The 27,166-nt window shown below is 43.9% G+C and overlaps 5 protein-coding genes across 8 annotated transcripts; 2 read left to right on the top strand and 3 right to left on the bottom strand.

The window, feature by feature from the left end:
• Window positions 1–109: 109 nt before the first annotated feature.
• On the bottom strand, window positions 110–4,985 carry hsp90aa1.1 (heat shock protein 90, alpha (cytosolic), class A member 1, tandem duplicate 1). Its single transcript, XM_067241047.1, has 11 exons — window positions 4,833–4,985; window positions 3,623–3,772; window positions 3,003–3,369; window positions 2,749–2,882; window positions 2,318–2,629; window positions 2,027–2,192; window positions 1,733–1,923; window positions 1,468–1,615; window positions 1,085–1,353; window positions 650–983; window positions 110–520 (listed from the first exon to the last, which is right to left on the bottom strand). Exons 2-11 carry the CDS (start codon window positions 3,770–3,772, stop codon window positions 411–413), a joined length of 2,181 nt encoding a protein of 726 aa, XP_067097148.1. The 5' UTR covers window positions 4,833–4,985; the 3' UTR covers window positions 110–410.
• Window positions 4,986–6,477: 1,492 nt separating this feature from the next.
• Window positions 6,478–12,631, top strand: wdr20b (WD repeat domain 20b). Of its 2 annotated transcripts, XR_010877029.1 has the most exons (5): window positions 6,478–6,740; window positions 8,357–8,539; window positions 8,837–10,252; window positions 10,683–11,008; window positions 11,688–12,631. XR_010877029.1 is itself a non-coding variant. In XM_067242039.1 (4 exons), the coding sequence occupies exons 1-4, from the start codon at window positions 6,492–6,494 to the stop codon at window positions 10,734–10,736; spliced, it is 1,902 nt and encodes a 633-aa protein (XP_067098140.1). In that variant the 5' UTR covers window positions 6,478–6,491; the 3' UTR covers window positions 10,737–12,631. The 2 variants fall into 2 exon arrangements, 1 of the variants encoding a protein (XP_067098140.1); XM_067242039.1 differs by having other exon boundaries at window positions 10,683–12,631.
• A 202-nt stretch (window positions 12,632–12,833) lies between these two features.
• On the bottom strand, window positions 12,834–15,958 carry LOC136947558 (MAPK/MAK/MRK overlapping kinase-like). Its single transcript, XM_067241669.1, has 11 exons — window positions 15,816–15,958; window positions 15,585–15,674; window positions 15,232–15,302; window positions 14,857–14,935; window positions 14,685–14,733; window positions 14,421–14,599; window positions 14,149–14,250; window positions 13,762–13,935; window positions 13,510–13,627; window positions 13,220–13,372; window positions 12,834–12,929 (listed from the first exon to the last, which is right to left on the bottom strand). The coding sequence occupies exons 1-11, from the start codon at window positions 15,956–15,958 to the stop codon at window positions 12,834–12,836; spliced, it is 1,254 nt and encodes a 417-aa protein (XP_067097770.1).
• A 4,778-nt stretch (window positions 15,959–20,736) lies between these two features.
• mgat2 (alpha-1,6-mannosyl-glycoprotein 2-beta-N-acetylglucosaminyltransferase) lies at window positions 20,737–24,375 on the bottom strand. 3 transcript variants are annotated; one of them, XM_067241840.1, is made up of 2 exons: window positions 24,240–24,375; window positions 20,737–22,532 (listed from the first exon to the last, which is right to left on the bottom strand). In XM_067241840.1, the coding sequence occupies exon 2, from the start codon at window positions 22,277–22,279 to the stop codon at window positions 20,876–20,878; it is 1,404 nt and encodes a 467-aa protein (XP_067097941.1). In that variant the 5' UTR covers window positions 22,280–22,532; window positions 24,240–24,375; the 3' UTR covers window positions 20,737–20,875. The 3 variants fall into 3 exon arrangements, with proteins under 3 accessions (XP_067097941.1, XP_067097939.1, XP_067097940.1); XM_067241838.1 differs by lacking the exon at window positions 24,240–24,375 and adding an exon at window positions 23,451–23,583; XM_067241839.1 differs by lacking the exon at window positions 24,240–24,375 and adding an exon at window positions 23,433–23,575.
• Window positions 24,376–24,729: 354 nt separating this feature from the next.
• On the top strand, window positions 24,730–25,682 carry rps29 (ribosomal protein S29). The gene is made up of 3 exons (XM_067242015.1): window positions 24,730–24,837; window positions 25,286–25,385; window positions 25,562–25,682. The coding sequence occupies exons 1-3, from the start codon at window positions 24,776–24,778 to the stop codon at window positions 25,568–25,570; spliced, it is 171 nt and encodes a 56-aa protein (XP_067098116.1). The 5' UTR covers window positions 24,730–24,775; the 3' UTR covers window positions 25,571–25,682.
• The last annotated feature ends 1,484 nt before the right edge of the window (window positions 25,683–27,166 follow it).

The following is a 27,166-nucleotide window of genomic DNA, read 5'->3' as shown; positions in this document are numbered from 1 at the left end:
AGATTCAGTACTGAAGACAAGAACGTGGATTTCATGTAGATGCATTTGCTGCAGTTTTTTTGTCGACATAGTTGCATAATGAGTTATACAAATGATACGATTCAACTGGTTATATATTTGAATATATATGTTTTAATACAAAGCCTTATTTTTTTAATACAAAATATTTCACTCTTACAAAAATGAAAATTGGTAAAACTCCCGTTGAATTCTTATTGAAGTGTTGTTGACACTTCAAGTGCAATTGAACAGACAGAAAATGTGTAATTATAGTTGATGAATTGATAATGAATAGCTGATATATTACAATCAAGTGATGGACCTCACAGTGAAGTTAACTTAAAATGATAAAAATTGATATAAATTAACAGATTAAAAGGGCAAAAGGAAGATATGTACTTCCATAATTATTAGTCAACTTCCTCCATTCTTGATGTGTCATCATCACCTTCCAAGACAGGCATATCATCCTCACTGGGCTGAAGGATATCATCAACTGCTGAATCATCATCATCAATGCCTGAAATGCAGAGAAGATAAGGACAACATGAGTAAAGAACAGCCCTCCTATCTAGTGTGTATTAGACCCCCCAAAATAATTATCAAATCCTTGTATCTTTATGTCATCAGAACAGTCAACTGAACTCACCAAGGCCAAGCTTAATCATCCGGTAAATACGGTTTGCATGGGTCTGGGGGTCCTCCAGAGTGAAGCCTGATGACAACAGAGCTGTCTCGAACAACAGGATGACAAGATCCTTCACTGCTTTGTCATTTTTGTCCGCCTCTGCCTTCTCTCTAAGGGTCTCCACAATGGGATGATTGGGGTTAATCTCAAGGTGCTTTTTGGCTGTCATGTAGCCCATGGTGGAGTTGTCTCTGAGAGCCTGGGACTTCATGATCCTCTCCATGTTGGCCGTCCAGCCATAGGTGCTGGTCACGATGCAGCAAGGAGAGGAGACTAGGCGGTTGGAGACTGTGACCTGTTATTATTGAAAACAATATATTAGTTGACATATTCTTTGCGTATTTGTGTTTATAACGTTGCTGCTGTGTTTGAGCAAAGTTGAAACTGCAAGCATACCTTCTCAATCTTCTTGTCAAGAATGTCCTTCATGATCTTGCAGAGGTTCTCAAACTTGGTCTTCAGCTCTTCCTGCTTCTTCTTCTCGTCCTCATCCTCAGGCAGCTCCAGACCCTCCTTGGTCACTGAAACCAGGTTCTTGCCATCATACTCCTTCAGCTGTTGGACGCAGTACTCATCAATAGGCTCAATCATGTAGATGACTTCCAGACCAGCTTTGCGAAGGCGCTCCACAAAGGCAGAGTTGGCCACTTGCTCTTTAGTCTCGCCTAAAAGAGAGAGTGCACGATGAGTCACACGTTGTTTGAGGTTTTCTTTTTGCAAAAATGTATGTTCAATTGAACGTGTTCCAAAAGAAGGAAACGTGGATTTAAATAACTCACCAGTGATGTAATAGATATGTTTCTGTGTGTCCTTCATGCGTGCAACATAGTCCTGGAGGGACAGCATCTCATCTCCAGAGGAGGAAGTGTAGTAGCGCAGCAGCTCTGACAACTTCTTCCTGTTCTGAGAGTCCTCATGGATACCCAACTAGATAGAGAAAAAAAGGAACAAGTTTTGAATCTGTTATTAAACACTTAGACAGGTAAAGTAGTCTCAAAAAGATGGCTCGTAAAGTCGCGAGTATCCATTTTCAGATGGGCTTACCTTGATATTTTTTGAGAATTGTTCATAACACTTCTTGTAGTTTTCCTTGTCTTCTGACAGCTCTGTGAAGAGCTCCAGGCACTTCTTGACCAGGTTCTTGCGGATCACCTTCAGGATCTTGCTCTGCTGCAGCATCTCTCTGGAAATGTTCAGGGGGAGATCCTCGGAGTCCACCACACCCTTGATGAAGTCTGACAAGGATCACAAAAGCAATTGGTCAACTCTCAACCAAGGACCTAAGTATTATGGTAGAGACACTGATGGTGAAATTACTATTGCGGGTATAGCACTCACTGAGGTACTCTGGCATCAGCTCATCACAGTTGTCCATGATGAACACCCTGCGCACGTACAGCTTGATGTTGTTCCTTCTCTTCTTGTTCTCAAAGAGGTCAAAGGAAGCCCTTCTGGGCACAAAGAGCAGGGCACGGAATTCCAGCTGTCCCTCAACCGAAAAATGCTGCAAAAACCATGAATTCATGAGATAAGCATTTATCCATTCTGTCTCATAAGGATTGTATGACAATCCTTTCTGGGGGGAAAAAATTTAATTTGGTGTGTTTTGTCAAACATTCAAATATGTACCTTGACTGCCAGGTGGTCCTCCCAGTCGTTGGTGAGGCTCTTGTAGAACTCTCCGTACTCATCGTTGGTGATGTCGTCTGGGTTACGGGTCCAGATTGGCTTGGTCTTGTTCAGCTCCTGGGCATCAATGTACTTCTCCTTGACCTTCTTCTTCCTCTTGTTCTTCCCGTCCTTGGTGTCCTCGTCTTCATCAGAGCCTACGTCCTCAATCTTAGGCTTGTCTTTGTCCTCGGCGGTGGCAGCATCCTTCTCAGCCTCCTCCTCCTTCTCTCCATCCTCAAGGTCAACCTCCTTCTCTCTAGACTTCTCCACCTTCAAATACAGATATTTGTATTTTAAACTGGTTTTAGGGTATCTTAATGGAGGATTTTGTTACTATTATGTTGATCCAAGAGGTATAATAAAATAGTAAGGATTCAAATTGAACTTACATAGAGTGTGATTGGGTAGCCAATGAACTGTGAGTGCTTCTTCACAACTTCCTTAACGCGCTTCTCCTCACAATATTCAGATTGGTCCTCCTTTAAGTGCAGGATCACTCTGGTTCCCCGGCCAATAGGCTCGCCTGTTGGATGTGTAAAAAACAAACCACATCATTTTTCATTGGATGTGGAATTAAATTATGTTGAACAAGCATTTTAATAGGTACAATCTGTGTTTGAATTGTTGTGATTGAGTAGCTTACCAGTGTCAACTTTAACTGTGAAGGAGCCGCCAGCTGCTGACTCCCAGATGTACTGCTCGTCATCATTGTGCTTGGTGATGACAGTCACCCTCTCAGCTACCAGATAAGCAGAGTAGAAACCCACACCGAACTGGCCAATCATGGAGATGTCAGCTCCAGCCTGCAGAGCCTCCATGAAGGCCTTGGTACCAGACTTGGCAATGGTGCCCAGGTTGTTGATCAGGTCAGCCTTGGTCATGCCGATGCCAGTGTCGACCAAGGTCAGGGTGCGAGTACGCAAGTCAGGTGTGATCTCAATCTTCAGGTCCTTGCAGGACTCAAGTTTGCTGGGGTCTGTCAGGCTCTCATATCTGATTTTGTCCAAAGCCTGCCATAATAATAAAAGGAGATCACATTAGGGGTTCAGAGATGGGGTTCAGGAATGTTCAGTGATGGGGTTCATAATAACCAGTGTAAATCATGTATAGAATACTGAGTGTGCACAACCTTTTATCAAGTAGTTTGTTTTGTATTTAGGATTTATCAAACCAGACAGGGACGTTGAGAACAATTTCTTTATATGACGGTTATGTTGTCAAATATAGACGGGTTAACTTCAGATGTATATTTTATTTACTTACATCAGAGGAGTTGGAGATGAGCTCTCTGAGGAAGATCTCTTTGTTGGAGTAGAAGGTGTTGATGATCAGAGACATCAGCTGAGCAATCTCAGCCTGGAAGGCGAAGGTCTCCACCTCCTCCTCCATTGCGGGGCCGGCTTTCTCTGGCATCTGTGAAGAAAATGGCAGAGGTTTCATTTTTTATGCAGGAATATTCAGTCAAATCCCTGCCTCTGTCTGTATATGTTAAGAATACATTTCAAATAATGTATAGGAGATAGAAAACCAAAAACAACCCAGTTTGGACCCCTGTTATCGACTATTAGAAGTGAGTGTCAGTAAAATGGGAAATAATAATAATTAATCTAGCGTGACCTGCATCGAATCAAATTATAGTTTGTATTTAATGTCTTGTTATTTTGCACATTTTTGTTGTTGCTTTGGAGAAACCCAGGTTTTGACATTCATTTTGTTCATGAAGCAAGTCGTCATCTCGAAAGCTAGGAGACTAATGAAGAGACGCAGAGGCAGCTGCAGCTCAGGATCACATTGCAAAAGCCCCATCTGTCAATCAAACCCTTGCCGTTTCAAAAGACGGTCTTTCACACCCACATGGCAACAGCTGCAATAGCACCATGTGACTCCGGTTCTCTGAAATGGAGCACTAGAAATGTCAACTTTTGTCTCAAATACGGTTTAATTTGATCTTTTAGCAGTGGAATATATTTCCAAGTGCTTGGCTGCATCTTTATTTAAACGTTTTCGGTCAATTGTCCTGAAGTTATATAGGCCCCCTGACAGCCTTTGCAAGCTCTAAGGCTTTAAACTTCTGCATTGAAAGTTAGTCGTTAACCACTCAAGCAAATGTTTCTTTATAGACATTACCGTCATCAAAATTATCCACAATTCACTATTTCTGTTCATTTCAAATACCATTGCCTGTGAGACTTCGTGTAACAGGTATGCAGCATGTGTCTTTCCTTCAGGGTCATACTTTTGGCCATGTGCTCCCGTCCTTTCACAAAGACATCTACAGCATCCAGAAATCATTTGTTGCCTTCTACCCACTGAGCTTTTATCATGGCAGTGCTATTCTGTATGATGGTAATGCATCCCTGTACTTTCCCATGTGTTTGCAAGTATGCTCCCTTGCATCCCCTCGATTGTAACATCAAATTACCATCATCAAATTATATAATAATTATGTCATCAGATGAGTAGAATGTCTTACCTTGAATTTTTTTTAATGAACTTCTGAGCTTTGCGTCTTCCTGAATCTGTTAGTAGAATGAATAGCTGAGTTGAGTAGTATAGCTGAGTAGTAAAAATCTCAGTGTATCACTGCTCGTCCTGTGTGTCCTGTAGTCCTCTAACCTTTCAGGTCAATTTATTCTCACTGTCTTCAGACCCCCAGGTCTGTCCTGGTCTTTATATACTCAAGGGGTGCCTTTCTGGAAGCTCCCATTCAGAAGGTTCTAGAATAAACCCCAGGGCGGGGTCGGGTGTGTGAGTGGTTTGTAGCCGTAAACCGCTTGTGTCCTTATAGGGCTGTGGAGTCACAAGGGGTATCTGTCAGTCAGCGCAAGCCATCTTCTGATAGAGTGTGGCAGGCCTGGCCCACCTCCGGGCGCCTTGTCAACGTCACAGCTGTGCGCCCTGACACCGACACCACCTGCTTCCAGCACTGGATAAACGCGGGCCAGAAGGCCTCTGAGAGAAAACAGGCCTCAAATCTTTTTTGGGACCGTGAGATTGAGGAGAATAGCTCATGTGCTTAAGCCACAGTTCCACTAGAAATTCAGACAGGTGGTTATTTTGGTCCTTTTCTGTTTACGAAGAAAAGAGGTGTACACCTAAGATTCTGAGTTTTTACACTTAAAATAGTTGTTCATTAGATCTCATATAGTTGAACACATTCAAAATCAATCAAATGCATTTTTATTTTATATTCAAGAACGTTTTGTTGTAAATGTTGGCACACATGGAAAATAATCGAACTGGCAACCTTCAGATTACTCACATACTCACTGACTCACATGAAACCAGTTCAAATGTAAAACACAGGCCTAGACGGTAGAAGATAATTGATTATACTAGTGAAGACTAGAATATTCGTGTAGTGATGACTAGGGTGCTATGACTTCAGCTATACAGAGGATGGCACTGCTATTCATTTCTACCACACCAGTAATCTGAACGTTAAAAGTTGTTAACGCTGTCTCCTTAGAAACATCCAGATGAAACAGCAGACCATTTTAAATATACCTTGACCTCAATTGAGCATGATGAATCCTCGCTTCTTGGTTTCCAACTTCTACAGTGCAAGTTAACACAATATGATTGTGATCTTCCAGTCTGAGTCGTGGGTATATGATAGTCATGTTTTCATTTAATTTCAACTGGCGTTTCAAATGTACTCTTCTCTTTTTATAACTTGATCAGACATGGGAGAGAATTAGAGAGAAATTAGTTACACATGAGCAAACCTTTGACGTTAAACGTTTCAGTGTGGAATACTTTAGCGCAGACGTGAGCACACTCGGGTATGAATATAATGTATTTTTTGTTCTATTTTTTTACATATTTAAGCAGTTAACTTTATACAATGCTATTTGTCTAATTCTGGCATCTTTCTTAAGCTAAGACGTTTACTCAACAATCACGAAGACTTTACTCATCCCCCTGAAAGCAAATGACCATAGTTTTGTTTAGATCCTAACATTTCCGTAAAGTAGCTTTGCAAAAACACTGATAAATCGGAACACAGTACACCGCAGGATAGCCCAAGTACTCTTAACAAAAGTTACTCCTAAGTTCTGGAATCAACGGCTGAACGCATGCACTGTGGGTAAGATCCGGGGTTTGGACAGGATGAACGCCAATTTCCAAGATGGCGGCGGAGGGAGGAGGGAAGGAGATGAACGAAATTAAAACTCAATTCACCACTCGGGAAGGTGTCTATAAACTCCTCACTCACTCCGAATACAGCCGCCCAAACAGGGTGCCTTTTAACTCACAGGGCTCGAATCCAGTTAAGGTATCATTCGTTAATGTGAACGATCAGTCCGGTAACGGCGACAGAATCTGTTTCAATGTGGGCCGGGAACTGTACTTTTATATTTACAAAGGCGTGAGAAAGGTAAATAACATCGTTTTATTATAACGCATTTAAAGCAATGGAGATAATGTCTGTCTTCAAATATGTTGCATTATGCCTGTCAATTTGGTTGTTTCATTGACGTGCGCAGATAGCCAGTCAAGCTAGGCCATATATCTGGCCAGCTAGCTAACGTTAGCTACCTAGCTAATTTAGCTAGCATCGCCACAGTTTGTTTTGCCCGCACCTTGTCCGGGATGTGCTAAGTGTAGCTCACTAGCTAACTAGTTGTAACGAAGTTAACGCCCGCATTCTAGTGCTGGCGAACTTTTCAACTTGCCGGTGCAGCGTGTGTGACATTACATTCTTTCGAGGCTGAATTGCACTCGAAATGTTCACGCTTAACCTTGGAGTGAAGGAATGGCTCGTCATGAGATGAGTGCGACACGATGTTGACATCCAGTGTGACACGTCCCGTCATTGACAATAGGCACTGTAAAGTAGAATGTATATTGACAGATTCATTGCAGTACTGACCTATTCAGTTAGCTAGGGGTTATAATAATGTATTGTGTGCTAACATTACACAGAATGGTCGTTAGTTAGACAGGCCTCGATGTTAGTCTGAAGGGAGACAGTGTTTGTGTGTCTGTCATTTAATGACAGTGTGTTTGTGTGGAACAATGCTGGGCTATTTTTGTTGATGTCATGCTCAAGTGAGCCTTGCCGGTTGCGGTGTTTGTGACCTCATGTTTGTACATGGGGGTGTTGTCATTTTAGCGAGAAGTGGTTGTTGACAGAGGTGGTTGTGGTGATGATCATCGCACACAGCTGTGGTTTCTTCCATAGTAGCCTAACGCACCTTACATTCAACCCTGTTATTGAATATGTCTTTAGAACTGATTGTGAAGTTATAGTCCAAAAAAGGTTGATATATTGTGTCAATTTACATCTAATCATCCCATTGACTAAGTGCTACCTTACTTATATCCCATTGCAACCCCAGTTGATTAGTTGCTGGTGGATCATTGGCCATATTGATAATCTCAATCCTATCCAATTTGCGAGTGGATCATTTATTATATTGATAACATCAATCCTATAAACTCTGAACAAGCAAGTTAATTGTAGGTGATGTTTCTGGAGTTCACATAACAGCAACTTAACATTTTCACCAGTTTGGCCCTAGTTCAGCTTGATCTAGTTTTAACTTTGCATAGCCCAGCCACCTGTTGGTAGACACAGGCACTGCAGGGTAACCTACATTCCCTTCTGGGCCTCAGTCTCTAGGGTAATGATTGCCAGTGTTTCAGACATCATTACCCCCAGATAGGTGCAGAAACAGTGTCTTGGGTCCAGTGTAGATGATAACAAGTATTACCAGTTGCTACTTGTTTGATGAAGTCAATTGATTGGATCTGCTGTAGCCTTGGACTGGAGGTTTATTTTTGATTGCGTTCGTGCTGTTGGTGCATTTTCTGTGTCAAAATCTTCTACCAGACAATCCCTGAAGACAAGAGTCAGATTGTTGTTGGGCTGTTCAAAGTCATCGCAGGGATTCGTGCTTGGATATGTCGGATTTAGTTACAGCAGATCTTTTTGTGATAATGAACTAAAGGCATATGTGGTGTGTAATAACGTGTCCTCGAACCTTCCAGGCAGCAGATCTTAGCAAGCCTATAGACAAGAGGATATACAAAGGAACGCAGCCCACGTGTCATGACTTCAACCCCCTCACTGCCACGGCGGAGAGCGTGTCCCTGCTGGTGGGCTTCTCTGCCGGACAGGTACAGCTCATCGACCCCATCAAGAAGGAGACCAGCAAGCTCTTCAATGAGGAGGTGGGTACCCCACTCCCTTATGGATCAGAGTTTGTGTCTTTTAATTACCATCTTGAAAGCAGATTGCATGTCCACCATAGCCTCTCTTCTCTGCTTGTCCCACACAAGTCAGTACATGAATGGAACAAAACAAAAAATACAGGTAGTCAATGAATGTCTACTTCCTGTACTTTCTGCGAGGCGTAGACAGATCATTTCCATGTACGATTGTCAATGATCGAGTGTCAAATTCCAAGAGTGCCGTACTTTTCTGAAAAGCAGGTGTTCTCACAAGCTTCTTTGTCTCTCCTCCCCCAGAGACTAATAGACAAGTCTCGGGTGACGTGCGTGCGGTGGGTCCCTGGTTCTGAGAGCCTCTTCCTGGTGGCCCACTCCAGCGGCAGTTTGTACCTGTACAACGTGGAGCACACCTGCGGCACCACGGCGCCCCACTACCAGCTCCTAAAGCAGGGCGACAGCTACGCCGTGCACACCTGCAAGAGCAAGTCCGCCCGCAATCCCTTACTCCGCTGGACGGTGGGTGAGGGGGCGCTCAACGAGTTTGCCTTCTCCCCGGACGGTAAGTTCCTGGCCTGTGCCAGCCAGGACGGCTTCTTGCGGGTGTTTGGCTTCGATGCCGCGGAGCTCCACGGAACCATGAAGAGCTATTTTGGCGGGCTGCTGTGTGTGTGCTGGAGCCCGGACGGACGGTACATCGTAGCGGGCGGCGAGGACGACCTGGTGACCGTATGGTCGTTCTCAGACTGCAGGGTGATCGCAAGGGGTCACGGTCACAAGTCGTGGGTGAGCGTGGTGGCGTTCGATCACTGCACGACCAGCGTGGAGGACAGCGACCCGCCGGCTGAGTTCAGCGGCAGCGACGAGGAATTCCACGAGCAGATCCATTTCGGAGCAGGTAGAGACCGGGCCAACAGCAGCCAGTCACGCCTCTCCAAGAGGAACTCCACAGATGGGAGGCCGGTCAGCGTGACCTACCGGTTTGGCTCAGTGGGGCAGGACACACAGATGTGCCTGTGGGACCTAACAGAGGACATTCTCTTCCCCCATCTCCCCCTGTCCCGTACCAGAACTCACACTAACGTCATGAGTGCCACCAGCCCCCCTCCTGCCACTGGGGTGACTGTTGCTACCACCACCACTACGACCACCACCACCAACTCCACCATCTCAAATCCCTCCGGCACAAACGGCAACAACAGTGTAAGCAGTAGTAGTAACAGTGGCAACCCCGCTAACTCCCTCCCTGCCCCCCTGCCTCGCTCCAACAGCCTGCCACACTCCTCCAACCCAGCAGGGGGCAGCACCCCCAACAGCCACACCGGGAGCAGCGGCAGCAGTACGAAGGGCGGCAGCATCATCGACAGCGCCTTCATCGCCACAGGCGTCAGCAAGTTCGCCACGCTGTCGCTGCACGACACGCGCAAGGAGCGCCACGAGAAGGACCACAAACGCAACCACAGCATGGGCCACATTAGCAGCAAGAGCAGCGACAAGCTCAACCAGCTGAGCTCGGCACGGACGGCCAAGGCAGACGCCGCTAAGACTCTGGGCACCCTGCTGTGCCCGCGCATGGAGGACGTTCCTCTGCTGGAGCCCTTGGTGTGTAAGAAGATCGCTCACGAGAGACTCACTGTGTTAATCTTCCTGGAGGACTGTCTGGTCACAGCCTGTCAGGAGGGCTTCATTTGCACATGGGCCAGGCCGGGGAAAGTGGTGAGTTGTTGATCCCTCCCCCCTCCCCCTGGTTACTGGGATGTGATTAATCCGCTGGCCTATACTGCAAAATCAGTCCCTAGAGATGGGACAAAAAAATATATATAAATGTAATAAATTGTTTAATAGTTACATTGATTAATAGTAGGCTGTATAATAGTTTCATACATGTTGGTATGTTAGGGTCGAAGACACCTCGTTTATAAACAGAGGTGCCAACTACCCTAACTTACCAATAGGACTAACTCCACAATACTTTCACAATTCTCATGTGTTCATTATTTGTTCCTCTCAGTCTAACCCAACTATCTCTCTCTCCCCCTCTATCTCTCTCTCTCTCTCTCTCTCTCTCTCTCTCTCTCTCTCTCTCTCTCTCTCTCTCTCTCTCTCTCTCTCTCTCTCTCTCTCTCTCTCTCTCTCTCGGACACAGGGTTTACTATCATCCCAGAACCCAGCCAACTCCCCCAGTGGGACAGTAGTATAGCCCTGGCTCCTGCTGCTCCTGCTGCTGCTGCTTAACCTAGCTCCATTGCACAGAGACGGGATCACCCAGACCCAGGCCCTGCAGCGCTGCTGTTCACTCTCACATCATCATCATCACCCCCATCATCATCACCATCATCATCAGTGTGATTCCCACCTCCCATGCTCTGATTGGGTTCCTTTTCATGTCCAGATAGCTGTGACTGTGTATGGTAGTACCAACACGCTGTCTGACAAGTGGGGAAAGGATGTGAGAGATGCAAGCTTGAACAGGTCTTGGAGACTTTTACTGTTTCGTTTGATCAGGGATCTGAGCAGGCTGCTTTCAGTTTGCTTCCACCTTGGTTCTAATCAGCTTGTGTCCAGCTTAGTCTGAAAACAACCTGTGGCTTCCTTTCCATGTGGGGACTGACCTGAAGGAAATTGGACAGGGGTAAGCGCAGTGTGGGGAAGGCTTTATCCAGGTCGACAACAGGGTCCTATGTGGGAACTTCTGCCATATTTTATACACATCTCTTGTACCTGGCTTCTTCCAAACAAACCGCACAGGACGTAAGGACAGGCAGGTTGTTGTCAGAATAGGCTCTAGTCTCTCGTCTGGTCTTTCCTCTGGTCTCTCCTCTGGTCTCTCCTCTGGTCTCACCTCTGGTCTCTCCTCTGGTCTCTCCTCTGGTCTCACCTCTGGTCTCACCTCTGGTCTCTCCTCTGGTCTCTCCTCTGGTCTCACCTTCCTGACTGGCTCTGATACAGCTCGATCTCACGCTCACAGATAAGGGAGTCATTTGCTTCCTTTACCAAGACAAAAAAAGGCTTTTGAAAATCTCAATCAGAATATCATAGCTTGAGTATTTTGCACTGATTTTTCTTGTTCTGTAATTTTCTGTTTCTTTTTATTTTTTAATTCATTTAAGTATGACGGGACATAACGTTTTCTTTTCTTTTTTGGAAGAAGGCCTTGGATGCACTTGGGATTATGGGATTATGACGTCATCCCCCTCTGTCTGAACTCTGGATGCTGCAATCATAGGTTTTTTTAAAGAAAGAAAAATAAGATAAAATTGTTTGCACTTAATAGTTTATTAGAAGAGAATGGCTTTACAATTTTGGAGTGTGCAAGGACTCCCTGACAAGGTTGGAATATAAATAGAATAAAAACCTTTGTATCTATTGAACATTTATTTTAATATTGTTTCAGATTAAAATGGGCTCTGTATTATATATGTAAATATTGTACTTCAATGATTTATGGTTGAAATGATCATTATTTCTAGTTGGAAGTTCCTCATTTCAGAAAATAGTGATATTTCTAATGCAGAAAATATATACATAATAATATTAAAATGAATCTTGAATATGCAGGTTAATGTTTCTTTTCTGTTGTACATAAAGAAAATTCAGGTGTATTTTTCTTAATGAAACATTTGGTATAGGAGATGTCTATGAAATCCTCTTAACTAATAGGTAGTGCTGAGCGCTAGCTAGCCTGTGGCTGCAGGGTCCTCCAGGTAGGCAGGAAGGCCGAAGTGCAGCCGTCTAACTCAGCCATCACTCAGAGCTCAGGTAAACCACAGAAGACTAAGACTGACATAGTCCCTTCACCCATTAGCACCAGTGCATTGACATGTGTGAATAACTCACTCACCTACATAACCAACCAGACTGGTCCGGTGTTGCGTCATGGGGGTGGAGGTCATGGGTGCTATGAGGAACGATGATGGGGACTGATGTCGTCATTGTGTGAACTGACTGACACTGTGTTGATAAAACGTCAGTACTTGATGGTAAGGGTGCTTGGATCCAGCAAGTACTCAGAGCACCCACAGAGGAGGGGTGTGAGGATTCTAACAGTGGGAGCTTTTTCCTCCATGTTATATCTATTAAACAGCTTTGACAGACCACCTGTATCTGGCCTCTTTCTTGCGCATAGGGAACTAGTAACATTAGGGCCATTTTTTTTTTTTCAAAAAGCTTGGGTTAAGTTATGAGGATTATGCACAGAATTGTCCACAAGCATGCTGTGAAATTATTCACTTTGTGTAATGTTGAATCTAGTTTTAATAACTTGGCACGTGGTATGAGAGAAGCTAAGATTAACATATTATGTGTGAGGGCTTCGTGACTCCTTCCTGTTGGTGTTGCCCAGAGGGGGAAAGATGGTTCTCTCCTTAGCCTGCAGTGGAACCTCTTCTCTGGGCTGCAGGAACACCAGAACAGCCATGAGTGGAGTTCAGTAGGACATCACCACTCAGTTCAGATTGACAGGTCACTGATACATACAGTAGTATGGACATGAATAACCTGACTGCCCATGGTAAGCCCCAAGGTTGATCTTACAGTATTTATACAACTTACATAACTCATAGAACTTCTCAATCCACTTTTCTATGTATTTGAAAGTTTTTGAATCCTTACCTTACAACTTAAATAACTCATAGAACTTCTCAATTCCCTTTTCTATGTATTTGAAAGTTTTAGAATCCTTACCTTCTGGCAAGTGGAGCGATTGATCCTGTTGGTGATGGGTGGAAGGCGTTCTTGGTTGCCCCTGGCTGAGCAGAAGGGCAGGGAGTCGGGGCAAGCCCTGGGGGAAGGCTGGGTGGCTTGGTTCAGCCTGGGCAGTTTCACTGCCTGACAGGCCTGGAAAGGAGACACGATCAAACAGGCTGTGATAGGTGGAGTTGATTACTTTTGCAGTTGGAATGTTGGCCGGCCATATTGGCTTGGCACTCTAGTTGATCGGTGTTCCAAAATTCTGTGTATGTGTGTGTAAGGACCTGTCGCGTCCTGTGTTTCTGGTTGTCTCCAGCGCTGGGAGTGTGGGTGCTTCTCTGTCCTCTCTCTAGATCCATGCTGGTTTTTCGGGTCAGGCTAGTGGCTATCCTCTCCTCCAGCCTGCCAGAAAAATCAACATACCCACACACGTACAGTCACGGTTTTGTCTGCAAACGGTTGGGACAGTCAACAATACAATCATTGTGTTCAGTCAGGCTAGACTGGCAGAGTGGGTTGGTGTCCCAGAGACTCACCGCTGTTCTCGGAACCAGAGATGCTGCAGTGCAGCTCTGGAGCTGATGCGCTCCTCTGGGTCGTACTGCAGCATGCGGCGCAGCAAGGACATGCTCGTCTCAGAGCACTGAGGGATCAGAGCAGACAGACCTCTGCCTTTCCTCTTTGTAAAGTTGAAGGCCACCTTACGATATCTGACGGGAATGAGTCTACTTTCAAACTGTGGTTTCAAATGAATGGATATAGGGTAGAAAGTAGCATTAGAATTGCCTATTGACAGCAATCAGCTTGATTTACAGATTTCTGCAATCAGCTTGATTGTAATTTTTATTTTACTATGACTGGTTTTGGAAGAAGAACTGGCTGATCAACTATGGATGTCAAAGTGGTAGAAGCCCTTTACTCACGGCTTGAACTTCCTAAGAACAGCGGGTTTGGGTGTTCCCAGGACATCATGGATCTTTGACACCTGGTCAAGCTCACTGGATCCAGGAAAGAGAGGTCTAAACCTGGAGCGGACAGGAAGTCATGACAAGGGGTGAAAACCTGGAGAAGAAAAATGAAACTAGAAATAACAGCATATTCTAACGAGACATTTTGTTTCACCATAACATTTCAATAGTTCACGTTTCCTATAGGGTGACCGCTTGTTCTGATGCCCAGTGTAATGTATTCCTACGTGAGGATCTCATAGAAGACGCAGCCAGCGCTCCACAAGTCCATCTTGTGTGAGTAATGTCCGTCAGTAAGCAGACACTCCGGTGCGCGGTACCACCGGGTGGAGATGTACTCGGTGTAGGGAGGTCCTGCGTAGAGACTATTACAGGAGCCAAAGTCTCCCAGCTTCAGAGTGTTATGCTGTTGGGGTATTTGGTTCTAATACTGCATCTGTATTAAATGATGTTGAGATGTGAAGTGTTGTGGAGTGGACTGGCTGTCTCACCTTGATCAAAATGTTTTCAGGTTTGACATCCCTGTGAAAGATCCCGTTGCTGACAAAGTGAAGAAAGGTTGTGTTTTGTCCACCATGGCTGTTTTCTCATCTTTCTAAGTGTTATAAACAATAATTTACTAGGACTACTAGACTGTGCTTGCAGAATAACTCCAGAGCATACCTGTGCAGGTGGTGGAGAGACTTGCAAAGCTGGTACATGTAGTTCTGGATCTTGCTCTCTGGCATGGGATACTGGCGAGCTTAAAATAAAACATACTTTTTAGCATGTTAGATAGTTCGGATTCCTTTCTGGTCAAAGTCATATACTGTGAACAGTATGGTGAACTGTCCAACATCAGGTAGCCTGTATTGTTTGTATTTTGCATAACTTGTACTGTTCCTCAGTTACAATAACATGGGTGGATAGGTGAGTGGGATGACGGAAGAGAAGACATGGATGGATGGATGGATGAATGAATGGATGGATGGACGGATGGACAAACAGACATTGATTGATAGAACAGAACTTTTGGACATGTTGCCTCATGTCACTGACCTTTGATCAACTCAAATATATTCATCTCCATCAGTTCAAATACCAGGGACACTGAGCCAGTATCCAGATCACTAAACAGCCCACAAGACAAAAGAGAATGAGTCATTTTGATTTTGCGTCTGTTTTTTTCAGTTGATCTATTGACAGGATGTCTTGGATAGTTGGAGCAATAAGTTAATGAATTGGCTTGAATGTTTCAAAAGACCTATTCATCAAACAAACAGCAACATAAGATACTGTTGGGAAGCAGGTAATGTCATCATTACAACACATCTTACACCAATCAGCCAAGTTGCCTGAATCAACTACCACACATTAACTTGATCTAGTAGCTACTGTTGCTCAATACTCACAAAAGGATATCATGGAGCTGCAGGAGGTTGGGGTGTGAGCCCAGCCTCCTCAGAGCTTGGACCTCTCTCAGGTTGTAAACATGGTTCCAACTGAAAAACCACACAGAAGATTTACAGGAATGAATATAAAAATCTGTACCATGATGTGTATTACTTTTCGTGTTCAATTGGTGTCAGTGTAAGTATAAAAAGAGATATGTATGGTATCAGTTTACAAGTGTTGTGAGTTACCTTCTTAAAGTGTGCTTCAATGTCTTACAGGCATAGCATTTTCCATCCTCCAGACTTTTGGCCTTAACCACAACAGCATATGTCCCCTCTCCAATCTTCTTGATTGTTCTATATTCTATGACAGAACAGAAAAAACATGACATACTGAATGCTTGGGTATTGCCAGGAAGAATTTGGAAATATATTCAATCCAATAATGGCCCATAGTCCTTATGACATGTCCAAGTCAATCCATAAATAAAAGCACAAATGAATTAAGTTAAAATAATATAAATTTGCACTAAAATTCTTACTATTCATTCTTCAGTTTTTAGGTAGAGCTCTGAATGACATATTGCTCTTCACATGGCCACAATTAAAATGTAGACTGATGTGTAATACAGACACATACATCAAAACATATCCTAATGACACATTAATGGGAAATTGTGACATCATTCTGAGGGTCATAAGAGACCTCTGCCAAGTAAGGCCTGAACGAAAGCTGTGCAATTTAAAGGTAATTTCAGTAGGAGGCGGTATAAATAATATTACAAAAAATGTAGCCTATTGCCTATTGAACAATGTACATATTAAAACGTCTTACATTTAGTCATTTAGCAGAAACGTATCCAGAGCGACGTCTTAACAACGATAGAGATATTAAAAGGTTGGGTTACGAAGTATTGCCTAGGCTGAGCTGCAGCGTCTATTCACAGGCGCAAACCCACTACCGGACGGTACGGGGGATTTGACCTGCTCCGTTTCCGACCTGGGCCGGTACACCCCTCCTTAGACGACCTGGTAGTCCCGGGCTCCCCCAGGAGCACCATATCGATACCGAACTTAGTCTGGACACCCGTTCGACATAGTGGACTGCATCCCACAAACCCCAGGCTCATTCGATCCGACAACCTCAGCCTCCCGGTAACTTGGATTACAGGCACGCGCCACCGTGTCCGGCGAGATCTGAAGCTGCAAGAGTGGGTCATGAGTTGATTTCATGTGACGTCATCGAGAATGGGCTACATCTGCACAGCCTATTCATTTGTGCTTGAGTCGAATTCTCGTGTGTGTATTCATTGCATTCTAAATTAATGAATACAAATGTTTTAGGAAAACTTTTGGGGAATATGAGGTGCTATGAAACCCCCCAAATTAATAGCCTGTTGTTTGGATCTACTCTGTGACATAAGCAACCAAAGTAACTGTTGTTTTATTTATCAACACCATGGAGAAGAATTAAAAGGTTGTGTTCCGAAGTATTGCCTAGGCTGAGCTGCAGCGTCTATTCACAGGCGCAAACCCACTACCGGACGGTACGGGGGCTTTGACCTGCTCCGTTTCCGACCTGGGCCGGTACACCCCTCCTTAGACGACCTGGTAGTCCCGGGCTCCCCCAGGAGCACCATATCGATACCGAACTTAGTCTGGACACCCGTTCGACATAGTGGACTGCATCCCACAAACCCCAGGCTCATTCGATCCGACAACCTCAGCCTCCCGGTAACTTGGATTACAGGCACGCGCCACCGTGTCCGGCGAGATCTGATGCTGCAGGTGTGGGTCATGAGTTGATTTCATGTGACGTCATCGAGAATGGGCTACATCTGCACAGCCTATTCATTTGTGCTTGAGTCGAATTCTCGTGTGTGTATTCATTGCATTCTAAATTAATGAATAAAAATGTTTTAGGAAAACTTTTTTGGAATATGAGGTGCTATGAAACCCCCCAAATTAATAGCCTGTTGTTTTGGATCTACTCTGTGACATAAGCAACCAAAGTAACTGTTGTTTTATTTAACAACACAATGGAGAAGAATTAAAAGGTTGTGTTCCGAAGTATTGCCTAGGCTGAGCTGCAGCGTCTATTCACAGGCGCAAACCCACTACCGGACGGTACGGGGGATTTGACCTGCTCCGTTTCCGACCTGGGCCGGTACACCCCTCCTTAGACGACCTGGTAGCCCCGGGCTCCCCCAGGAGCACCATATCGATACCGAACATAGTCTGGACACCCGTTCGACATAGTGGACTGCATCACACAAACCCCAGGCTCATTCGATCCGACAACCTCAGCCTCCCGGTAACTTGGATTACAGGCACGCGCCACCGTGTCCGGCGAGATCTGACGCTGCAGGTGTGGGTCATGAGTTGATTTCATGTGACGTCATCGAGAATGGGCTACATCTGCACAACCTATTCATTTGTGCTTGAGTCGAATTCTCGTGTGTGTATTCATTGCATTCTAAATTAATGAATACAAATGTGTTAGGAAAACTTTTTGGGAATATGAGGTGCTATGAAACCCCCCAAATTAATAGCCTGTTGTTTGGATCTACTCTGTGACATAAGCAACCAAAGTAACTGTTGTTTTATTTATCAACACAATGGAGAAGAATTAAAAGGTTGGGTTCCGAAGTATTGCCTAGGCTGAGCTGCAGCGTCTATTCACAGGCGCAAACCCACTACTGGACGGTACGGGGGCTTTGACCTGCTCCGTTTCCGACCTGGGCCGGTACACCCCTCCTTAGTCGACCTGGTAGTAACCCACGCGAGCCTGCGGAGACCATACAAACTCCACACAGAAAGGCCCGGATTATTGCCCTCCTGAGCGATGACAGGCCCCAAGCAGGAATCTAATCCAGGACCTGCTGCAAGCAGGCAGCGTAAAGTCGTCAGAATCAGTTTCTATCATGGACACTTGAAGAAGAGTTGGGTGAGTTGCGTAAAGTTGATTTCCAGGCTTCCAATACCTTTACTTACCATACAAATTGTGTTTGTGAAAGAGAAACTTGGATTCGGCCGTTCTCTTTGCAGATCTGTTTTTGTTCCACCACTGGGGACCTGAGGTGAGGCAAGCCTGCAGGCTTGAGGACACACGGCATCCCTCTCATGGAAAATCTCTCATCAGAGCTAAGAGTCTCTCCAGCACTGACTGCTAACTCTCCTCCAAGAAGCACAAATCAATGTTCTATTACACTGAGTGTGTGTAAATCCAGATTGGAGTCACATAAATGTCTCATACGAACCTAATGCACTACCTGAATTAAAATAAGCCTGTATGTGTCTAAATAATTTCTGGAGTGAGGTTATATTAACCATTTACTTTTCATATTTTCACGTTGCGGTTAGGTAGATCTTGATGGGTGATGGCCAGTGTTAAATGTGTATTTGTGAGTGTTGGGTAAGATAGTTACAAACATTAGATCATACTGTGCACCAAAAACAGTCAGTTGGTCCAAAGCAAAAACTTGAAAGAGAATGCATAATAAGATATGGGTCTTTCTTGACTCTGAGAACAGAATGAACCATTTCTCTACATAAGCTGTATTACCCATCCAGTGAAATTCTCTCATGTGTATATGCTTCTGTATTGACCTATTTATACAGCAAAGTGTGCAGTGGTGATCAATGATTTATAAGTATAGCCACTCAGAAACGTAAAAGCTTTGGGCTGTTGAAAGCATGGTTGTTCTCGATAGAGATGCTGTAATACAACAATGTTATACAACATTAATACAACTCAAAACTGACAAAATTCATAAGATTGGAATGCAAATGACTTATTGATTTGCTTCCTGGACACCGTATTTGTCGTAGTCTGTAATGGATATTAATGGATGGTAAAAGAATAGTCAACCAATGTGGCTTTTGCCTCGAACCTAACACCAACACTGAATCACTATAGATACTTGTTCTGGGCAAAAGCCAACCCATAATGCAATATAATAATAATAATATCAGGCTGAGTCATGATGTGAGTAAAATTCACAAGTCACATGGTCACACAGCATCCCAGAGCACTGTCATATGCCGTTAAAAAAGGCCATAACAGAAAAGGGAACTGCTTCCTGACCTGTGTGTATCTTATGTTTTGATGAAATGCAACTTCTCCGTCAAATAGACCATGGAAAATTAGGATATTTTTTATGCATCTATTTATCCGTGGATCATTTTACTTATACTAGTACGCATCATAATAAACACAGCCAAATGTCGGCTTCTTCTATTGTTTAGGACGTGCAAAGGGTGCAACATCAACACTTGATATTGTGAATAATTAATAATATGGATAGAGTTGGGGAGACTAGTGGAGGGTTAGCAGTTATTCCAGGTCTTCGAACAGAAAGCCTGGTCTGGCTTTACAACATGTGGCTCCTGGGGGAGGGGAAAATCAATGCTGCCTCAGTAAAGCCACTGAGCTCGGCCCTCTGAGGAAACAGTCAATACTGAGCTCTGGACTCTTGAGTTCTTATAATGTAAATGCACTGCCTTACCACGCTAACACAAAGAATAATGAGAAACTTGTGTCTGTATCTTGTAAATCCAGCTATGGACTTCCGTGCGTTACTTGTGAATTTATATTGACTAAAACCAAAAGGTCGTTTTGCAGCCATTGAGTTTTCTGTTTCAAGGATGACCACTTCACTGTGATGGCATGGTTGGGAAGAGGAAGCATAAAGTGCAGCCTCATGAAGAAACTTGATATAAATAGCTTTGATGCTGTGGAGTTACAGCTTGTTAATGATGTAATACACACAGCATCAGTACTTGATAGGATCTCACTGATCACAGAAACGACATCCGGATCAGACATGTAAACCTGTGGAGAATAAGCCAAATGAGATTATTTAAAATGGGGACAAGGTATCTCTGTGGATCCACTTTGATCTTGACAATTTTATGAGTTAAAAATACCTCAAAATTAATTATGCATGCACAGAGGGACTGCGAAGTGCACTAATTCACATTAGATTTACGACTGCCTCAACCCACAGTTCTGCCTCCAATTTAGAACCTTCAAGATGAATTTCACTTATAATAGAAACCTATTCTAATTACTAATGTGATACATGGTTTACATTGCCATAGATAACCCTGAACATCTTACCTCTGCATTATAAGTAACAAAGAAACTAGCAACAAAAAAGCCCAAACCAAACATACTTTTTTTTATTTGGAACAGTCCAGTAAAACAGGCAATATGAAGAATAGTCCATAAAGATTTATTTTTAAAAGGCTTTCTTTTCTTTAAAGAGGATGCAAAAGAGATGATAATAATAAGAGTTTTAATAAGGTCACTGTAATCGAAGGTAGCTCTTGCAAAGTTCATGGTCCCTAATATCCCCCCAACCTCCGTTCTTCACATGGGGGGCCACACCTCCAACACCAGGGGCGGGAAGTCTCTTAGTTATCAAGAGGTTCTTTGGAAACAGCTGGTTTCCACTGCTCTGGAGAATGTTCTCTATCTTGATTTTCTGGCTGGCCGGCATGCACACTGCCTTCTTGTGGTGCATGCCACAGTCCCCAGCATGGAAGATCCTGGGAGCCTCGCACACCATCACCTTCCAGTAGGAGGGCAGGCAGGTAACAGTCAGGTGCTGCAGCGACCAGTCCCAGTTGTAGTCGTCATAAGTGCAAAAAGCATCAGTACAGTGGATGAGCTTCTGGTAGGTGGCCCTGCCCAGAGCCATCCCCATGTTGTGCTCAGTAGACTTCCAGGCTTTCACCTCCACCTTGTTGGCTTTGCTGGAGTAGCCAACATGGGTGTAACTCCCCATAGACAGGATGTCACAGTCAGGGCACTGCTCTGTCTTCAGGACCGTCATCAGCTTCAGGGTGTGGATGAAGTCAGGTGACAGGAAGTGGTCCTCTTCAATCAGCAGGACCAGACCGTTGTGGTCCTTCATAGCCCTGACTCTGTCCCAAACAAAATGCAGCTTCCACCACCAGTGGTGTTTGGTCTGGGAGAACTTGGCTTCGCGGTAGTGTCCGAACGAGTCAGGGTACTCTGCATTGATGCAACCCAGCTTTAAGGCTTCTGTCTTGGAAATGTCTCTGGGGCAGTCTTTGGGGTCATTACCAGGGAACTCCTGGGGGTAGAGTTGTATGCTGAATGGAAAGAAGATCTGAAGGACCTGACAGAAGTCAACTGAGGCCACCACCTGGTTGACCTCCGGGGACCAGAAATCGTGGCTGAATACCAACAGCACCCTCTCAATGCCCTCTGCCTTCCTCAGGCTCTCCACAAGCAGTTTCAAGTAGTCAGGCCTGTTGTGCACTTGGACCACAACAACCAGATCGTCTTTATGTCTGACTGTCTTGAACTTCTCCTCGTTTCTCACGGTCTGGTCAAAGTTGAGCTGGAACACAATGCCACGGTATACCAAGGTGGTGTTGTCTACATCTGGCTTCAACACTTTCTCCTTCTCCTTTACCTTCTCCTGGTGAGTCTCATTGGCAATCGCAGCACGGATGACAGGTGGGGGTTGCTTACTGACCACTGGTGTGGCCTGTACCTGGTTACTACTACTACTACTACTGCTACTACTACTACTACTACTTTTCACAGGCTCTACTTCTTTAGGGACAGACGTGCTGTTACTCTTCTTCTGCTTTCCACTGCTCCAGAACGCCAGCCCACAGATGACTACCACCAGTGTCAGAATCACCACCTTCCTCTTGTAGATTCTGAATCTCATGATAGGCAGTCACCCCCTTGGGAAGGGAGAGGAGTTGATTGTAGAGAAACGGAAAGGTCGGTTTTATGATTGCTAATGGGTTGTGCTGGGCCGGACAGCTGGTTTTGATACTCTTCGGAAGTTAGATTGACAATTAAGCCAACTTTTGGAATGTAAACGTGGATCGTTCTGGAATGTCAATGATGCCAGATGAATATCCCATAAGGCATGTTGGTTGCTGGTAGGCAGCAGGGTAGTGGTGTGCATGTAATCACTGAAAGAAAAAGGAAAAAGGGTAGATGTTGTTTATGTTTCAGTTGTGTAGCTTAAGTTTGGTACGCATAATAATACCAAACCTAAATAAATCAAGAAATGCGGGTTCCCTATACAAATTTTACGAGATTCCCTACCCCAGAGTTGAAAATATATGATTTTCTTAAGTTGTTGATAATACCAAAAATCCACTTTGTTTCCGCTATATTTACTCCCATCTTTGGGCGCCTTTAACAATCCATGTAGATTCATTAAATGGAGAGAACTGTACTACAAAGTCGACATGAATTGCATACCGAGACGACAAATGGTATACATGCACAGAACAATACAGGAATAAAGTAACTAATAATTTAAGGGTGCAGTGCAACAGACCTGTGCAACATGGATTCAATTGAAATCTTTGCCGTTACTTACCGATAGGATATCTAGCTAAATAGCTAGCCATGTACATAACATAACATACCATGCGATGAGGAAATCATGGTTGTCAGCCATCTAGTTGACGTTAACAATCTAGCTAGACTAACCATATGTAAATGATTCTACACTGAAGCGTTCCTTCCTTCAAATCGTTTGGCAAGTCACTACAAGCAGCCCACTCACGGCGCTTCCGAGCAAATGATATGGCAGCGTATTCGAGCTACAGAATAGCTACGGAAGACAACTGTTCTGTATTCAACCGTTAAAACCAAGCAACTGAACAAGCGTTATTAGCTAATGTTACTTACTTAGCAAGATGAGACACCCAGTACGCCAAACTATTGAGATGAGTGACGACGTAGCTAGTGTTAGCTATTTACAACAAGAGCCACTTCGGTTGCGCCCCCCACCCCTAAATTAATAAATCGTTGCCAGCAGTGTCTCAAGCTCAAGTGTAAATAAAGATTTTCATAATTACCAAAAAACGGTAACGTACAGTGCAGCTTCGTCACCAAAATTCAACCAAGGATAGACGTCAAAGATTCATTCTCCTCCATTCCTTTTATCCAGCTCCAGATGTCTGGATAAAAAACGCTATCCAACAGTAAGCTAGGGCTGGCTCAAAATACCAACTACGGAACGACTGCTTGCTGCCTGGCTGCCTGCAAGTCTCCCACAATGCACTGGCTAAGTGAGGGAGGACCACAACGTCAGAAATAAAGTGATAACGTCTGAAATAACCATAACGCGTGATCTTAAGTTGTACACCACCAATGCTTTAAAATCTCGATTGTGAAATTAGTAACGTATGACTCTACTGTGAAATTCATAACGTATTTATGTGTGGCATCAACTATGGCCTTTCTGTAGTTCTTTAGTATGCATTAACAAACTGCTTTTAAGAACTATAAAGTCAAACGTTATACATGTAAAGAACAAGACTGAAATTATGAAATAAAGGGCTGCTAATTTCTACCATTATCAGATAGTACGTATGATAATAGTCTAACTGTACTACACTGACCTAATTCAGCCAGACATACCTAATTAATGTATTTGGGGGAGTCAGAGGGCTGAGCGGTGAGGGAATCGGGCTAGTAATCAGAAGGTTGCCAGTTCGATTCCCAGCCGTGCGAAATGAAGTTGTGTCCTTGGGCAAGGCACTTCACCCTACTTGCCTCGGGGGGAATGTCCCTGTACTTACTGTAAGTCGCTCTGAATAAGAGCGTCTGCTAAATGTAAATGTAAATTTGACATGAATTTACTCTACAAAGCATTCACTCACCATCTTCAATCCAAACGTGAAAGCTACAGTTATTGACGGAATTTTGGCTTAGTCTGTCCAGTAGGCCTATAGTCGGCCCATATAGTTACACACAGAATACAAAGACCTGCAGTGCTAAGCCTATAAAAGCATATCCTATAAACTGTTCCTTTGTGCTCTTAAAGTGAAAGACAGCAACAAACAACATCCTATTTTGCTCTCAGGTCACACTTGAACACTATAGTAGCCCACGTAAGAACTGAACTCACAACGCAAGCAGATACATGGCATTGCTGTATTAGCACAAACCTCTACCCAACTGAGCCACTTATAGGTATCTAGATGACGTGAAATAATACAGTTTAGCATAATTAAAAAACAACTTTCAGTCGTCGTTTCCATGTTTTTTTGTTGTTATTATTATTGTGATCCAGATTCGTTTACCGCTAGGAGGCACCATATTTTGCCGTGAACGGAAGAAGGATGTGCTGAAGAGTTTTACTTGCGCACGCGCAACATTCTTCCTTCCTTTTCGACATTCGACCGAAAGAGACAAGATGGGCCATCAACAGCTCTATTGGAGTCACCCCAGAAAATTCGGCCAGGGTTCCCGATCCTGGTCAGTTTTCTTCAACATATTATTCATAAGCGAACATTACATAATTTAGATGTGGGTTCATAGTTCGTTTGGCGTTCTTTGACCGAATTAACTTATCTTAAACGTGCACCACATGGATGGCCGAGCTCAAACTAATATGGCGGCTGCTCCACATTAAAGTGCACCGGTGTCCGTGGCTGTTATTATCTAGAATGCTAGACTTCTATATTAATTGTAGGTCGGTTGCCTATGCCGTCAACGTGCACTCTTAAACGGTTGTCGATATATGATAAATTTAATGTCAGTATATGTACATTGAAAGCTGAAGTAAATAGGTATGTTTTGCTAGTGGTGCGGAGGGAACTCGGCAAGCTAGCTTGTTAGCTTGCTAACTTTGAATTAACATCCTACTACGTTCATTTTAAGTACATTTCAAAATGAATTAATTAAACTATTTCTTTACTTCCAGCCGGGTTTGCTCGAACAGACACGGTTTGATCCGTAAATATGGTCTGAACATGTGCCGTCAGTGCTTCAGGCAGTACGCCAAAGACATCGGCTTTGTGAAGGTAAGGCTTCCGCTGGGATTCGAACTGACTTAATAAATCGACTACAGTCTGTACATACATCACAGCCTTTAGAAAGTCTTTTATACAGTCACTAACTACATTACTGTCCTTGATGGTATTAATTGTCACTGCTTGTTGATAACGTTGATATCCTAAACTTGATTTCCCTCCCACAGCTGGATTAAATGCATTGAGATGTCGAGGCTTCAGTGGGCTACTCGACTCGAGCAGTTTCCCGCAAACTTCAATGGATATGGGATGATGAGGCATTGAAATAAACGTTTTCTTTTGTCCAAATCTTATATTGTCTTTATTAATTCAACTCTTGCATTTTGAGTTTAATGTATAAAAAAAATTGACTTGGACAAGATTAGCCTACATAATGTCCACTGATTTGTATGAGGCCCTATGTCTTATTGAATGCCAGTCTCATTAAATATGCTTAATTCTTGTCAAATTACGTGGCTGTGTTCATGGTACACATCAATTTGGATAAAATGACAAGTTTCACTAAAGGATATAGATTGAAGGCACTGGTGTTGCTTGAATTAAAGGTATCATTAAACATTAAATTAGTCCTGCGGTGGAATAGTACTAGTGTTAACTACATTTACATTTAGCAGACGCTCTTATCCAGAGCGTCTTGCAGTAAGTACAGGGACATTCCCCCCGAGGCAAGTAGGGTGAAGTGTCTTGCCCAAGGACACAACGTCATTTTACACGGCTGGGAAACGAACCGGCAACATTCTGATTAATAGCCCACTTCCCTAACCGCTCAGCCATCTGACTAATGTTTTACGGTAGGCTGACATGACACCAAGAGCATTGAGAAATTCCAACTGGCGCGGGCATCCCTTGAGCCAACTGTTATTTAATCATTTTGCTATCTTTTCACGGAGGAAATACTATTCAAGAGAACGTTTTGTAAAAATGTAACGTGAGTTCGAATGGCTCCACTGTGTCAAACTGATTTTATTTTTTACATTGTTGGACACTAGATGGCAACAGTGTTCCATCTGAGTTGAGCTCTTGGAAGTGTTTGGCCTGGAAAAATCCTATAACAGTCCAGACCTCCCTCAAAGGATTTCATGAGCATCGATTATAATGACACGTGTTATAAATTGATATTGAGAGCATATGGAGGCAACACGACAGTGGGCCTAATGGTATTAACTCAAGTGATTTCCCCAAAAAACTCATGATCGTTTTATTTTCCTTTTGGGAAAACAATATGAAACCACGTTGTTCATTTAGAACAACAGATCTACACATGCCAAGAGAACAGCGCAAAGGGCAAGAAATGTCAGTGACGTCACATTCGATCACCTCATGACCCATACCTGCAGCTTCAGATCTCGCCGGACACGGTGGCGCGTGCCTGTAATCCAAGTTACCGGGAGGCTGAGGTTGTCGGATCGAATGAGCCTGGGGTTTGTGGGGTGCAGTCCACTATGTCGAACGGGTGTCCAGACTAAGTTCGGTATCGATATGGTGCTCCTGGGGGAGCCCGGGGCTACCAGGTCGTCTAAGGAGGGGTGTACCGGCCCAGGTCGGAAACGGAGCAGGTCAAAGCCCCCGTACCGTCCGGTAGTGGGTTTGCGCCTGTGAATAGACGCTGCAGCTCAGCCTAGGCAATACTTCGGAACACAACCTTTTAATTCTTCTCCATTGTGTTGATAAATAAAACAACAGTTCCTTTGCTTGCTTATGTCACAGAGTAGATCCAAAACAACAGGCTATTAATTTGGGGGGTTTCATAGCACCTCATATTCCAAAAAAGT

This window comes from Osmerus mordax, chromosome 8 (genome assembly GCF_038355195.1).
Source record: "Osmerus mordax isolate fOsmMor3 chromosome 8, fOsmMor3.pri, whole genome shotgun sequence".
NCBI lineage: Eukaryota > Metazoa > Chordata > Actinopteri > Osmeriformes > Osmeridae > Osmerus > Osmerus mordax.
Note: the sequence above shows the minus strand (reverse complement) of the source record. Positions and strands in the feature narration are given on the sequence as shown.